At 39.1% G+C, this 16,856-nt stretch overlaps 1 protein-coding gene across 1 annotated transcript in view; it reads right to left on the bottom strand.

The window, feature by feature from the left end:
* Nucleotides 1-16,856, bottom strand: part of akap6 (A kinase (PRKA) anchor protein 6) — a 151,716-nt gene that overhangs the window by 6,547 nt on the left and 128,313 nt on the right. Inside the window, exons 12-13 of the mRNA XM_063007486.1 lie at nt 7,864-8,079; nt 3,011-6,097 (exon numbers count right to left, since the gene is read on the bottom strand). Coding sequence (XP_062863556.1) covers nt 3,011-6,097; nt 7,864-8,079 — 3,303 coding nt within the window. The remainder of the gene's footprint in view (nt 1-3,010; nt 6,098-7,863; nt 8,080-16,856) is intronic.

Here is a 16,856-nt window from a genome sequence, read left to right as displayed (position 1 = left end):
TGTTCTAAGCTTGTGTCCTTTAAATTAAACTGTTGTCTTCATGATTGACTGTGTTTTTTTAAGCTAATCATCAATCCTGTTTCTCATAATAAGTAACATCATGCTAACATAATGACCCTATATACAGAGATGACAAAAAAGGAATTGCTCCTTTCTAATTGACTCTATTGTTGCATATTTGTCATAATGAATGATTAACCAGTTAACCAAATTGTATTGATAAGCACATTTTGCTAGGTTAACACAGTCTGGATTTATTAGAGCAAGTCTAGTAGAAGATACATTTTATTTCATTTTAAGGCTTTAGGCTGAGAATGGTCCAGCACCCAAACATCATCTGGTCTTTGGGGGTCCTATAGGGGGTCTGTTTCATTGATAAATATGGTACGGGCTTGACAAAGTGTACACAGCAACAACAGATGGGCTATAGTTAGTAATTTTATACCCACAAAGTTTATCTGTATGGTAGGTGCAGCTTGTAATAGAATGGTCAATGAACGCACATACCAGATATGTATTCCTAATTATATATATAGAGAGAGAGCTTATAGTCTGGATTTAGCGCCATCTGATTTCCACCTTTTTGGTCTGCTTAAAGAAGCTTTAAGGGGAAGAAGATTTTTTTTATATGATGTGAAAGCAGCGGTGCATCTGTGGATACGCGCTTAACCAAAAACTTTTTTGCTGATGCCATTAAAATGGTACAACGCTGAGAAAAATGCATCGCAAAGGGAGGTGACTATATAGAAAAGTCATGTAATTTGTTATTAAAATTCTTAAAAAATAGTTATATACATACACACACACATACACACACACACACACACATATACAGTATATACAGTATATATATATATATATATATATATATATATATATATATATATATATATATATATATACACACACATACACATACAGTGGGGGGAAATAAGTATTTGATCCCCTGCTGATTTTGTAAGTTTACCCCCTTACAAAGACTTGAACAGTCTATAATTTTTATGGAAGGTTTATTTTAACAGAGAGAGACAGAATATCAACAAAAAATCCAGAAAAACAACATTAAATAAAAGTTATAAATTAATTTGTATTTAATTAAGGGAAATAAGTATTTGATCCCCTACCAACCAGCAATAATTCTGACCCCCACAGACCGGTTATGTGCACATGAGGCACACAAATTAGTCCTGTCCCTGTATAAAAGACTCCTGTCACAGAATCAGTTTCTTCCGTTCAAATCTCTCGACCACCATGGGCAAGACCAAAGAGCTATCAAAGGACGTCAGGGACAAGATTGTAGACCTGCACAAGGCTGGAATGGGCTACAAGACCATCAGCAAGAAGCTTGGTGAGAAAGAGACCACTGTTGGTGCGATAATTCGAAAATGGAAGAAATACAAGATCACAGTCAATCACCCTCACTCTGGAGCTCCATGCAAGATCTCACCTGGTGGGGTAAGAATGATTCTGAGAAAGGTGAGGTCAGTCCAGAATTACACGGGAGGAGCTTGTCAATTATCTCAAGGGAGCTGGGAGCACAGTCACCAAGAAAACCATTAGTAACACACTTCGCCGTAATGGATTGAGATCCTGCAGTGCCCGCAAAGTCCCTTTGCTCAAGAAGGCTCATGTACAGGCCCGTCTGAAGTTTGCCAATGAACACCTGAATGATTCAGAGAAAGCTTGGGAGAATGTGATATGGTCAGATGAGACCAAAATTGAGCTCTCTGGCATCAACTCCACTCGCCGTGTTTGGAGGCAAAGAAATGCCCGGTGGGGATGGTGTTCTTGCGGTCATATCCAGCATTTCTCTGCTCCCAGCTCCCTTGAGATCATTGACAAGCTCCTCCCGTGTAATTCTGGACTGACCTCACCTTTCTCAGAATCATTCTTACCCCACCAGGTGAGATCTTGCATGGAGCTCCAGAGTGAGGGTGATTGACTGTGATCTTGTATTTCTTCCATTTTCGAATTATCGCACCAACAGTGGTCTCTTTCTCACCAAGCTTCTTGCTGATGGTCTTGTAGCCCATTCCAGCCTTGTACAGGTCTACAATCTTGTCCCTGACGTCCTTTGATAGCTCTTTGGTCTTGCCCATGGTGGTCGAGAGATTTGAACGGAAGAAACTGATTCTGTGACAGGACTCTTTTATACAGGGACAGGACTAATTTGTGTGCCTCATGGGCACATAACCGGTCTGTGGGGGTCAGAATTATTGCTGGTTGGTAGGGGATCAAATACTTATTTCCCTTAATTAAATACAAATTAATTTATAACTTTTATTTAATGTTTTTTTTCTGGATTTTTTGTTGATATTCTGTCTCTCTCTGTTAAAATAAACCTTCCATAAAACTTATAGACTGCAAGTCTTTGTAAGGGGGTAAACTTACAAAATCAGCCGGGGATCAAATACTTATGTCCCCCACTGTATATATATATATACACATTCTACATTTCTGACTAATTGTACTTACTGTACTTGACCCCAATATGTATCCTATGTTTACAGTGTATATTTAAAGGTTAAAAATTGCAATAGCAACAGCATTCCTCTGTTTAGAGGTAAGCCATTAAATCTGTTGTTTTTGGTTTCACTGATTAGTTTAAAAAAAGTTAAGCACTTCATTTACCCAATATAAGGTCAAACATTCGATTTGTAATGAGAGCTGGAACAAAGCAGTGGGGAGGTTTGCATATGAAAATGAAAACTACTTAAAAAGAACACAAATACATGCTAATTCAGTCATGAAATTAAGTAATGATTCCCGCTGTAGTCTTGCTTATGAATCATAATATAATCTGACTGATTATGATTATTCTGTTCTGTAGACCTTAAAATTTTAAATCTATGTCTGCAAATCCTTTTCCATTAGCACTTCAGGGAGAGAGAGGAGGAGAATGGGGTGAAAAGGGAGGAGGGAGAAAATAAAAATCCTTTTAAAATTTTTAGTGAATAAAATGGCATGCTCTCATTAAAAGGAAACAGCCTGGTATAAGGTGTAAACGCACCTGTTTTTGAGTTGCTTTGGCTTCCTGAGGAGAGCTGTGCCCTTTTTTGACATTCTTCTGTTTCATCCACTGTGAAGCATCACCTCTTTCATCCCTATCACTTTTTCTTATCGGGGGACAGTTAATTTTAGGATTAATATAGAAACTGCTTTCCTCTTTTAAAGGATTTGTACTGGAGCAAGAGACTCTTATCTTAGTCATTACAGGGGAAATATTGGATTCAAGCATTTTAGTATCTGCAAAACATTCAACAGTGTCTATCAGGGTTTCACATGGTAAAGGATTAAGATAAGGAGCCTCATTATGGCACTGTGACTGGGTTCCATCTACACTTCCTGGAGAAATACCACATACTTTTTGGTATTCAGCACAAGGTGGTGGAGGAACCTGGCTCATGGGACTGATAGGGTCTATTATTTTGTTGCTGCGTCGCATGGGCCGTTTGCTAATAGACATGCTGTAGCAGAGAGGTGGACCTAGGTAGACTTCCTCTGTGCAGGCCTCAAACAGAGGCTCTTCATCACAGATTTCTGGGGTTCTTGCTAGAACTGGGGTGCTGCTCTTGTCTTCTGTGCAGGTGTTGACCTCCCCACAATCACTATCGTGTGAGGAAAGTGACAAGTAGGAATAGAAATCGCCCTTGCGTAGATGGATGGGCCGATGGGAATGTTCCAGAACTTTCTCTCTGATCTGAGAGGCTGATGTTGAGCTGGATGACTCCTGAGGTTGCTCTGCTTGGGCTTCTTTAGTTTTCAGTGCCACAGATGTCATGTCAATGATCTCCATCACAAAGCTGTGGACATTCTCACTCTTCTCCTGTTCAGAAGGAAAGGACGGGTGGCTGCAGCAGTCTGATGAGCTCTCTGTATGACTTTCATGGAAATTGTCCAGAAAGTGATCCTGGGAACTTATATGAGATGTGCCCAGTGTTTTGTGGTGGGACGTGGAGCACTTCTCTACTGGGGACAAAGAAGCATTCTGGCGATGGGAGCTGTAGCATGGCAACTCGCCTTTTAGCTGACCTTCTAGAGGCGACTCGTTTAACTGCAAGTTAATCTGTTCACGTAAAGATGGGGATGAAGACATTACTATAGCCATATCTCTAGTTAAAACATCCATGTTGTAGCAGTCCTTGAAGGATTCTCCTGTTTTGGTAAAAAGACTCTTTTCTTCTCTGAGTAGGTCATCCTCGTCTTTTCCCTTGATGTGGGAGCTGTCCACATTCCCATTTTCCATGTCATCGACAAAACTGCCAATGTAATTTCTGGTAGCATCCCTGCGGTCACTGTCCACCTCCTGTTGCTTGAGGCTGTCATTTTTAGTGTTGGCATTGCCCTCTAAGAGCTTTAGAGCAGACCGATTCAAGACATTTCGATCACTGACAGCCCTTACAGGTGACAAAATCTCTTTGGACACTGCGCCACATTGCAATTCATCACCAAGATCTGCCTCATTCTTTTCTTTGATCTGGGCTCTGGGTTTGATCCAGCCTGGAAATTCACCCTTTACATAGTCAAGCCCCAGTGCAAACGTGCCCTCTATATATTCCTCCTCAGAGGTAATACTGGAGTCATCATCTTTGATTCCAAGTTCTTCCTCAGTAAGAGTAAGAGTGGAACTAGAGAGCAGGTCACTGTCATCCTCATCATCGGTGCAGGCTGAGGTACATGACACGTTTACCACCATGCTGACATTGGCGTCTGCGTCATCCATTAGATGCTGGCTGCGGCTATGCTTCCGAAAAGAAGCATTGGAGTTAACAGCCATGAAGCGGTTCCTTTGCACTGCCAGATCCTCCGATGCTACCGATGAATCATCAATGCTGCTAAGCTCTGTGAGGGAAGCTGCCAAGCTCTCATTAATGGAGGAAGGAGCACCCCCTGAGCAGGGCCCTTGACCTAAAAGATGCAAAGAGTTGCTCTGGAGGGTGATGTCGGAAATGCTGCGGGTCAACTTCTGCACAAGGGGGGTCTGGATGTTCTCAAGTCGTTTAAGGAGGTCCAGGGTTCTTCTGCTCAACTCCCCAGTGGACTCTGTGGCTAGGTCAATGTCCCCTAGGCTTCCCTGACTGCATGCTTCCCCTGAACTCTTACATGGAGCCAGCCAACTCTCCAGTGACATGCTGCGTGTAAGAGTCTCCTTGGCTGATGGAAATAACTCTCCCATTGCATAAAGGGAATCTGAGGAGGACGCATGAGACAGCTGAGTAGACTCTCTCCTGACTTTACTATTTTCATCATATCTAGTACTGAAAGCTCCAGTGTAATGGCCCTCATCCTCAGATTCAGGGCTCAGACATTGGCCATTAAGAAAAATCTCCACTGATTCCTTGTTGTGCAACATTCTGCTGGCTCCATTCTCCTCTCTGTTCCTCCTTTCCATGCAATATAGTTGGTCCTTGGTCTCATTTGCCAAACTGTCTCCGAGTTCTGCACACTTGTTGGCACGATCCAGTATCCTGTCTATGTCTTCATCAGACACTTTGTCTATACCAGGTGATTCTAAAAGGACAGGGGGAGTGACAGTAACCTGAACCTTCATATCATCACTCTGATAAAGAAGACAAATCTCAGAATTGGCTGTTGTCTCTGTGTCGCCTTCACTGACTATTCCACTCTCGCTCTCTGATCTCCTAGTTGACTCTGTTAACAGCGCCTGTTTCCCGCTCACTAGTCCCGCTAGAATATCAGGTAGGGACTCTGCAGAGGAGAAAGATGAGTCCTTGCTCAAACTTTTTAGCAGTGTCTGCTTTCCTTTGGTTTTAGTTGGAGTTTTTAATGTCTTTTGATTGAACTCTGGCTGTTTGTACATCTCCATACTATGTAGACTGAACACTTGATAAACGTGGGAGGAATTTGTATTCGATGGAGGGGAATTCAGGCTTGTTGTAGAATGTCTGGGGCATGACTCAGTAGTATTTAGTTGCTCTTCAGCAGAACACTGGTGGGTTTGAGGAAGAAGGATTTGCTTGTCAAATTCTTGTGACTCCATGTTAACTATGGCCATATCCATTTCATCCCATTCCCAAGAGTCTTCTATTGGGCCACGGAGATCCATAAGCGATGGTTCCATTTGGTTCCCTGAAACCTAAAAAGAAATAATTACAGATAAATAACAAGTAAAGTTATGTACAATATATACACAGATATGCCATTTTCTGATCTTCATGGGCTAGTAATACTTTTTTTTAAAGATTAAAGCACTTCTTTAAAGATTAAAGTTGTGCAACATTGTAAAAAATTCTGCTTAGACAGGAATCCTACAAGGAATATAATTATACAAATTGTGTTGGTTCTTGTTAATAAGAGGTCTATTTATGTTATCCTTTTATCCCAGTAATTTAATAAACGGACAAATTTAACACTTGCTTTGTATGCCATACATAGCATATCATGAATTTTTATTAGATTTCTGATGATTCCCTTCTTGCTGATAAGAGAAAGCCTGGATTGCTAATGCATAATAAAGAAAAATTAAACAACGATAACAATCAATCAGTGTAATTGAATTAAAAGATGTCTTTATGCTGCCTCATGTACTGTACTACAATGGCACTGAAATCAATGTTATAATATTTTATCACTAACTTTTCCAGATCATTGATTAAAGAATGTAGAGTAAATGTTATAAAGATGTGAATGAAAGCAATATGTTTCCATTTTATCAGTCATTCTTGAATATATCCACTTTTTTCAAAGTGAGTGGGACTTAAATTCAGACTACCATTCCTTTTTTTGACCTTCAAGTAAAAAAAAAAACATATAAAACATACCTCTTAAAATGGCCAAATTGAAAAACTTTTTTAATCCTACATGGAGCACAAACACATTAGCAAAGTTTACCTTCTAAATCTTTCAACAGAAGGCCATTTTATCTTTGCACACAGAGCACTGTATTAACAAAAACAGACCCCTTTCTGTTATTTTTTTCCCTCCTTTTCTAAACACTTTCCAAAGTGAAATTGCACTTCAGGTTTGCAAGGTCAGAGCTGAAGAGGACTGAGTCGTTTGTCTTGCCGGTGTAAATAAGCGCAGATAACTGAGTGGACATCCACAAACAGGTCCCTGGGCTTCTTCATGTTCCGTACAGACTCCACAGAGCTGTGCTGCTGCCACACAGGAATGCACTGTATCTGCATAACAAAAGCTCAAGTCTAACTCCCACATTTAACACACTGCTATGACCCCGCAGTTACTAAAAGCCACAAGATGGGAATTCGGATTTGGGTGTGAAAAAAACAAGTTATTTGTCACTGAACTTTATTTACTGTATTTTTAAGTAGGGAGTAAGTTAGAGTAACAAACTAAGTTTGCTATCAGGTTATTGTATTTTTATAGGGATTACTTAATAAATTAAGATCAATTATTTATTCTTAGGAAACCCGAGTAATAATATACTTAGCAGAGTTTTACAGTGACATGCTGTATGTCTCGTCAGCTACTTTCATTTTTATTTTTAATATTGTTTAGCTATAATATGTACTTACATTTCTTACCTCATATATCACGATTATTGCTCCATTATAACTGCACTGCTCTATGTTACTACTACAATATTTCTGGCTGAAAAAACACTTAGGCTCTATGGGCTACTGAGAAGAATATGAAATAAATTGACCCTTATGGAGCCAGTTTAAGAGCTAGGTGAAACACACGCTCAGAAAATGAATGGCTATATGTGTAATAAGATTTACTGAATATACGCTATACATCGTACTGCTGAAAACCTGCACGGCTTTGTGCTGTCATGTAGTTATTTATATACAAACTGCACACATCAGTGACCGCATCTGTTGGACAAGTGCAAACCAAGGTGAACTGGTGTACCACAATTGTGTTAATGTCACATCTGACCTGTTCTCGGCCCAAAGTGCGCTTGAGGTGACTCTGCCATTGGAGAACCTGCATGACAATGGCCTCCCATCGCCTCTCCAGGTTCACTTGAAGCAGTCGCAGAGACTGGCGCTCAGTTTCTGAGCTTTGTTCTTCCGGTCCCTCAAGCAACCTCTGGCACAGACGCAGTACTGAGGCCATCCCCCTCCTCCGGCCCCGCACCTCCATACACAGAGCCTAGACAGAGAGATATTTTTAGAACTTTTCTGTTATTTATTAGCAGTTAGTTTAAGGAGAATCAGAAATCAAAATGCACTATTTGTTCTTGTCGGTTCACGCCCCTGGTTACATAATATAATTATATATTAAATGATATATCATTTATTTTCTATAATGTATCAGCATCAATCACATAAGCCTCATGTTCCCTTGTGGTTAAGTATACACTGATCAGCCATAACATTAAAACCACCTTCTTGTTTCTACACTCACTGTCCATTTTATCAGCTCCACTTACCATATAAAAGCAATTTGTAGTTTTACAATTACTGACTGTAGTCCATCTATTTCTCTACATACTTTTTTTATCCCCTTTCACCTTGTTCTTCAATGGTCAGTACCCCCACAGGACCACTACAGAGTAGGCATTATTTAGGTGGTGGATCATTCTCAGCACTGCAGTGACACTGACATGGTGGTGGTGTGTTAGTGTGTGTTGTGCTGGTATGAGTGGATCAGACACAGCAGCACTGCTGAAGTTTTTAAATACAGTGTCCACTCACTGTCCACTCTATTAGACACTCCTACCTATTTTGTCCACCTTGTAGATCTAAAGTCAGAGACGATCGCTCATCTATTGCTGCTGTTTGAGTTGGTCATCCTCTAGACCTTCATCAGTGATCACAGGAAACTGCCCACAGGGCGCTGTTGGCTGGATATTTTTGGTTGGTGGACTATTCTCAGTCCAGCAGTGACAGTGAGACAGCTGTGTCTTATCCACTCATACCAGCACAACACACTAACACACCACCACCATGTCAGTGTCACTGCAGTGCTGAGAATGATTCACCACCCAAATAATACCTGCTCTGTAGTGGTCCCGGGAGAGTTCTGACCATTGAAGAACAGCATGAAGGAAGGCTAACAAAGCATGCAGAGAAACAGATGGACTACAGTCAGTAATTGTAGAACTATAAAGTCCTTCTATATGGTAAGTGAGCTGATAAAATGGACAGTGAGTGTAGGAACAAGGAGGTGGTTTTAATGTTATGGCTGATCAGTGTACTTTATTATAATTTGGGATCCTGGAGACCCAAATGTGACATATAAAATAATCATCAGATAAAAATTCACTATTTTTATGCACTATTTCTTTTGACCTTATTGAACACAGCAGGCTGAACACAGGCTGACTAAATCCTTAATTCCTCTTCCGCCACAAAATAGGTTTACACATAATTTACACATATTATAAACTTCAGTAAATAACAAAAAACATAATTTCTTCAGCATATTGTTATTCTAATGGGAGTGGTCTCTTCCAGAATGTCAACACCTCCACCCAAAGAGCAAACTTAGTAGCTCTAGACCACCATGCAAATTGTGCCTGAACAGTTGAAAATCTGCCTTGGTGAAGTCAGTCATGGTGAAGCAAAATGTTGCTAAATGCTTCAAACAAAAACTTAAATAAGTGAATAAATTGAGTAATTTTGAACAAATACACTATAGTTATCATGTGGTTCAGAATTGTATGCTTTTTTTTAGTTCACAGATCAATTTATTTATTTATTTCTGTTTTACCATTGCTTTATTCTGGTCAGGGTCACAGTGGGACTGATTCATTGGACATGTTGTTCATCCATCACAGGGCAGACACACACATTTACACACTCACCCTGACAGCATGTCTTTGGATTTGTGGGAGGAAAATTATTTGGACACAGGGAGAACATGCAAACTCCACATGGCCCTTTTTGTTGTGAGGTTACAGTGCTACCCACTGCACCACCGTGCCCCTAGCAGATCAAATCACTCACATAAATATATCAGTGCAAAAAAAGAAAGATTCCGAGCTAACAATGGGATTGAAAAATGAAAATATAAGCAGAGAGCATCTTTTGGCTGCAAGTTTACGTTTTTAAAACTTTATAAATCTAATTTAATTTAATACATTATAAATTGGAATATGTATGATAGAGAAAGGTCCATTGTCTTGCCATGCACGTGTGTAAACATTTTGGCACTAGTTTATCCTATAACGTAAGGTTTTCCTGAACGTAATTTCAAAAGAAAAGTGCAAAAATAGCTTTTTTACTTTTAACCATTTCACTTATAAACATGCCACATTATGGAAAAAAGCTGCATCATGATTTCAATTTCAAATCGGCTTTGAGGCAGGAAGTAATTATCCCCATTGTTATGTGCAATATGGTCCATTATTGTTGTATTTAATGTGATGTATATCATTATGTGTGATCTCAGGACTGAGTGGGTAAAGGAAATAGAAATGGGAGGAGATGGAGAGGTAAAAAGTGAAAAAAGTGAGCAGAAGAGAGTAAATGAGAGGGTAGAATTGAGCTCTGTGCTGATGAGGTCCCCACAACAATGCAGCCTGTCAGGAGCATGTAAATCACAGTGTCCCTTACACCCTCTCGCCCATAAACAACACTCAGTTCGATAGTTAAAGGCCAGAGCTACACCGCCGTGCTCCAGAGCCGGCTATAACACAAATGGATTGGAATCGCCATAACGTGCTCATTCCCTGAAACAAGCCCGTATAGCAGAGGTCATTCTGTGTATGTGCGGTAAGGTGTTTGGATGCTGATGGCCCTGTGTCTACACTAAAGCTCACTTTAAATATGCAGCCAAGCCTGCGTGAATTGACAAGCTCTGCTCCATGTGCGGTATGGGACGAAAACATTCCGAAAACTATTTATGTAAATCCTGCCTGCTCCGCAAGGCATTGCCTCACTTGCTCCTTACATTTTTCAATAAATATTAAACACCATTACATTTAAATTGGATTTTGTTTCTTCAGCAGTTTCAGCCTCTGTTTTAGCATATATTTACCGCTCCACACATTTTTTAAACAGGTAATGAGAATTGGAAATGCAATGGCGGGAGAGAGACGAAGGGTGGGGAGGTCACCGCGTGGAGTGATAAAGTTATCCTCGGGAATGGATGGGGGGGAGGAGGTGGAATTGAGTTGAAACAGCGGTGCTTAGCAAATTGAGATGTTCCAAGCTAAAAAATGAACAAATACATACAAATGTACATGCAAAATAAGACAAACCGGGGATGTACTTTGTAGTCTGCAACACAGTATTCTCAGAGTAACTTTTAGAGCCTTGCCAGACTGTGTTTATCCTTTTACACACACAGTTGGTGTTAGTTCTGAAGATGGTCAACATTCTCTTGCAAGCATGGTTATGTTTCTTCACTCCACATGCAGCAGCCCTGTCACACACTGCTAGAGCAAAACATCTAGATGGCTATTTTTCAATCAATGCAACCAGTACAGCCGTGTAGATGAAATGGCACAAATCTGGGTGGCTTAACAGCACATATTACTATTAGTCTTCCAGTCTCCCCAGAAATCTCATTCTTCGCTGTATTTGAATTGCTTGATGTCGAACAATTTCATCCCCCCTCTCCCAGTGCATCCTGCTTTTGACAAAGGGTGCAAGCATTGTACGATGTGCCAATATTTGCTAAAAAGCTTTTCCAAATACTCGGCATGATAAAATGGTGTACTTTTCCCTGAAGTATGTGAATGTGAGTCTACACAATGACACACTGAGTGCTACGGCTGAGAAGCTGGCCACTGTCCAGTGAGCTCTGTGGCATCAAAAGCACAGAGAGAAAGAAAAAAAAAAAAAAGAAAAAAAAAACAAGCCAAACAGGGGTGCCATCTTTTAGTTGACCAATCTCTGTGAAGACAACGGAATGAATGTGCTCACAACAGGCTTATCTATCAGGTGCTTTTTAATAAAGGGATCATCAGATCAGCTGCCATCAAGCATGCAACAGCGCTAAGCCAATCTTCACAATGCTCGAGATGACTATTCTTTCACCTCGTTCTGATATGGCTTCACTATCACTTGGCTAAATCCATCTTACGTACTGTATTAATCTACAGGTTCCTTCCTATCAGAGCTGGTAATCAAAGCCAAGGCACATAAAGCAGGCAGGATACAGCTGCACCACGCAGAGCCTCTGGGAATGTTTCAAACTCGATATCTATATCCAGCATAAAATGAGAATACAGACCCAGACCCCATTCACACTACCATTAATGCTTTTTCTCTGTTCATTCTGTTATATAGTGTGAAATATACAATATAGTGGGGGAGTAACTGTGTGATATTACAGATATAACCTTATTATAATACATGTAAGTGAGTAACTGTGTATTATTACAGATATAACCAGGTTATAATGCAGGTGAGTGAGTTACTGTGTGTTATGCAGATATAACCAGGTTATAATGAATGTGAGTGGGTAACTGTGTGTTATTACAGGTATAACCAGGTTATAATGAATGTGAGTGAGTGACTGTGTGTTATTACAAGTATAACCAGGTTATAATGAGTGTGAGTGAGTTACTGTGTGTTATTATAATTATAACCAGGTTTAAACGCAGGCAATTGAGTATTTATTTATTTATTTATTGGGATTTTAACGTCATAGTTTACACTTTGGTTACATTCATGACAGAAACGGTAGTTACTCATTACACAAGATTCATCAGTTCACAAATCTTTAATGTCAAACAGTCATGGACAATTTTGTATCTCCAGTTCACTTCACTTGCATGTCTTTGGACCGTGGGAGGAAACCGGAGCTCCCGGAGGAAACCCACACAGACATGGGGAGAACATGCAAACTCCACACAGTAGGACCCAGACCGCCCCACCTGGGGATCTAACCCATGACCTTCTCGCTGTAAGGCAACAGTGCTACCCACCAGGCAAGTAAGTAACCGTGTGTTATTACATGTATAACCAGGTTATAACGCAGGTTAGTGAGTAACTGTGCATTATTACAGGTATAAGCAGGTTATAACGCAGGTTAGTGAGTAACTGTGCGTTATTACAGGTATAACCAGGTTATAACGCAGGTTAGTGAGTAACTGTGCGTTATTACAGGTATAACCAGGTTATAACGCAGGTTAGTGAGTAACTGTGCGTTATTACAGGTATAACCAGGTTATAACGCAGGTTAGTGAGTAACTGTGCGTTATTACAGGTATAACCAGGTCATAACGCAGGTTAGTGAGTAACTGTGCTTTATTACAGGTATAACCAGGTCATAACGCAGGTTAGTGAGTAACTGTGCGTTATTACAGGTATAACCAGGTCATAACGCAGGTTAGTGAGTAACTGTGCGTTATTACAGGTATAACCAGGTTATAACGCAGGTTAGTGAGTAACTGTGCGTTATTACAGGTATAACCAGGTCATAACGCAGGTTAGTGAGTAACTGTGCGTTATTACAGGTATAACCAGGTCATAACGCAGGTTAGTGAGTAACTGTGCGTTATTACAGGTATAACCAGGTCATAACGCAGGTTAGTGAGTAACTGTGCGTTATTACAGGTATAACCAGGTCATAACACAGGTTAGTGAGTAACTGTGTGTTGCTCTGCCACTCACTAGCTTTGCATTAAGTCAGGATCCATCAGTGTTCCTATCAGTTATTGATGGAAGGAATGTTTTAGAATAGAAGGAAATCACAATCCCCCCACACTCAGGTAGCTTTGCCCCAAGCCAATGGCTTAATTGCCAGTGCACAAAGTTTGATGGTCTTTTACAAGAATTAGAATGGCAAATGAGAAGTAAGAAAGCTTCTCTCTCCTGCTGCATTGTCAAATTTGTTTGCTCTTCTCTAATGGGAGAATGAGTGCACACTTCATCTCCCTCTTTTCCACGCCTGCAATTTTAACATTTTCAATTAATCCAGCCAACATGGAAGAGCGCAGCCGAAACCCCCTCCAGTCAAGGCAAGGATTCAGACGTCTCACACTGACAGTGACCCAGTGGATATTCAATCAATTACCATTAATTAGAAATCTCTGATTAATTCTATTTGTTGATTAAGTCAATTAAAACCACAAGCACTTGTTATCTCAAATGAGCTTAATGAATTCATGTCAACAATTTGCTCACGCACACACTCTCTCCCAGAGCACATTTCATCAGTTTGTCACTAAAAGCACAGAATCTTTTTGCTACCTGTCTTGACTGGTACAGCACAGTGTTGCATTTGTGAAAACAAATATTAGCCCACACTGCTGCACCCAGTGTAAAGGGAAGTGAGCCTTTATTTACACCTTGTATTAAGATGCCTTTCTGTGATCCAAACAGCATTATTTACATACATAAACAGATTATAATGCATCACAGAGATCTGATCATTCAAATTACATGAAGGTGGTCAGGTATCAGTATACAAACAACAGGTTGCCAGGTTTTCCCACAGACTTCTTTTAAATAGCCCAACAAATGAAATCTTAAACATATACTAGCATTTATATCCTTCTCTATGCTTACTTTTTTAGTGTAAGACATACTTCGAGCAGGAATAAGCCATCGGGTAGTGTTATAACAACAACAAAAATTAAAGGTGTCAAGCCATTATGTTCTGAAAACATAAAATGTAGAGATACAGCATCTTTCATTAATAATTAATAATCATATAGATTTAATACTTATTACATTAAATCACTTAAATACCTTTGAAAGAATAAAGTTAGTGTTTTTTTTTTTATATCCAGGTACTGTCTGATCATCCAGTGGTTTAATACTCAATGAGTTTTAATCATTAATCTTTTTAGGCTGATTTTGAAGTAAAATTGTAGTTACAAAATCAGATTATAAGTAGACATTGAAAACAGAAGACATGCAAATGCCAGTCAATATTTCATTTTACTGTTTCAATGTACATTTATGATTGAGTGGTAATACAGAGTTTAATTGAGGCCAAAGACACATGGCAGTCTACTTTAGGTGTTAAAGGTTTTGCTGGCTCTCTCTGACAGTCCTGGGATACAAAATCACTTTTTTCTGGTCACCAGCCAAAACTTAAATAACTCACTCTTCAAAATTGTCAGACAAAATTGTGTTAACTGCAATGTCCTCATCCGTGATATAAATATTTAATGCTGAGTCCATTTTTTCTAATTATTTTCACTTTTCCCCTCTGACAGATATTTTAAGCTAATGCTTTATGAACAGTGACCCAGCCTTTTTATGGAATACGGTCTGTTAATGGAATAAAGCAAACAAATGGCAGAAAATGATAATAATGCTATCAATAAGGACATTTTCTCATTAACATTGGTAAATGAAAACGATCAAGCTGGACACAGAATGAAAAATAAGAGTCTATGTGTGGCCAGTCAATTGTGTGGGTAATGAACAGGCCTCTCTGGGCTGTCACCTGTCTGCTCCCCATTACCTCCTGATAAGACACTAACTCTGTGTTTGGCACTCCCCCGCTCGCCCTCCTCAGCACCACACTGGCTTATTGCAGTTAGTACTTGCACAAGAACAGGAGTTCCTTATTCCTAATCATGAAGAAACTATTGATATTATACCTGCGCTGTCGCATTTCATTAGCTGGATGGGGGACACTAAGATGAAGTCTTTGGCCATGGTTACACTGTTCTGATCAGACGCAAGGAGAGGACGAGATAGATTCAGATTTTAATGATACTACAGAGATTAAACTTTAGATTTTAAAGCATGGCAAAGACATACGTATACTTGAGGGAAAACATTTTAAGAGCAATTGGAAACAATTATTATCATTACATTAAAATAAAATGACATGCTGTAAAGCTTGTTATAGGATATTTAATGAAAAACAGTCATATATAAACACGAACATTTGTTTAATTTTAAATTATATTATATTAACATTGCATTTGTTAGCACATTAGTCAAAGGCTGCCTAGAAGGCTGACTGTAGTTTGTATCCAGACATTCTAAGTGCTGTAACTATACTGAGAAACTGCTGCCAAAATGAGAACCTTGTGAAGTGCAGTGTGACCTACAGTTAACTGACAGCATGATGACCTCCTTTTGTGTTATTTGGCTAAAATTTTATCCCTCTATAAAGCTTAACACATACACACAAACACCTTTTTACTTTTTGGATATATACAGACTCAGAAGGTTTCTGTCTTATAATAAGTCGGACATACACATCAGTTACAAGTGAAGGTACACTTTTGACTTTACTGTATATTAAATTTTAAAGTCAAGTGTCTATTTATTTAAAAAATGTTCTTTTAAATCTTTTTTTTAAACTGTTATAAATTATGATACCTTAACCCTAACCCAATGACTTTTTTGTTACTTTCAAAACAAACACAATCTGTACAAACTGAAGAATACTTTATATGAACAACCTATACTAACTTAATTGAAATATTAAACAAGAACTTACTGAGTAATATAACAAACCAAAAAAAAATGTAACGACTCAGCCTTTGTTTTGAATGATTCATAGCCGTTCCTGCATATTTTAAATGATAATTTTCACTTTTGCTATTTTAAAAAGTAGAAACAATAGGAGTCAGCTTTCATCCCTGCATGCTGCCTGATTAGATGTTTTGACAGATTGCTTGTTGAATTTATTTTCTTTTCACTTCAGAATGATATTATACATTTTACATGGTATGAATTTAAAACACTGATTTGAAGACAATCCTCTGCTTTATACTTTAAAAATGAAATCTGTGCTTGCAAAATACTGATCATATCCATGTCATGCAAGAAAACCTTAGCAGATAGTGCAGGTATGTACAAATTATATAAGAAAGCAAAATACAGGCAACAAACCATGCATTATGCAAAATATAGGTGACATTTATGTTCTTATTGCAAGATAAAAAACGTTAACTTGTCTTTTGTTAGGTATATTATTTTAAGTATAGTCATTGCCAACTTCTGTTGCATAATTTAATTATAATGAATTTAATTCCACAGTTTGGGCGACACGATGCCTCA

The sequence above is a fragment of the Trichomycterus rosablanca genome, chromosome 13 (genome assembly GCF_030014385.1).
Source record: "Trichomycterus rosablanca isolate fTriRos1 chromosome 13, fTriRos1.hap1, whole genome shotgun sequence".
Taxonomy (NCBI): Eukaryota; Metazoa; Chordata; class Actinopteri; order Siluriformes; family Trichomycteridae; genus Trichomycterus; species Trichomycterus rosablanca.
Note: the sequence above shows the minus strand (reverse complement) of the source record. Positions and strands in the feature narration are given on the sequence as shown.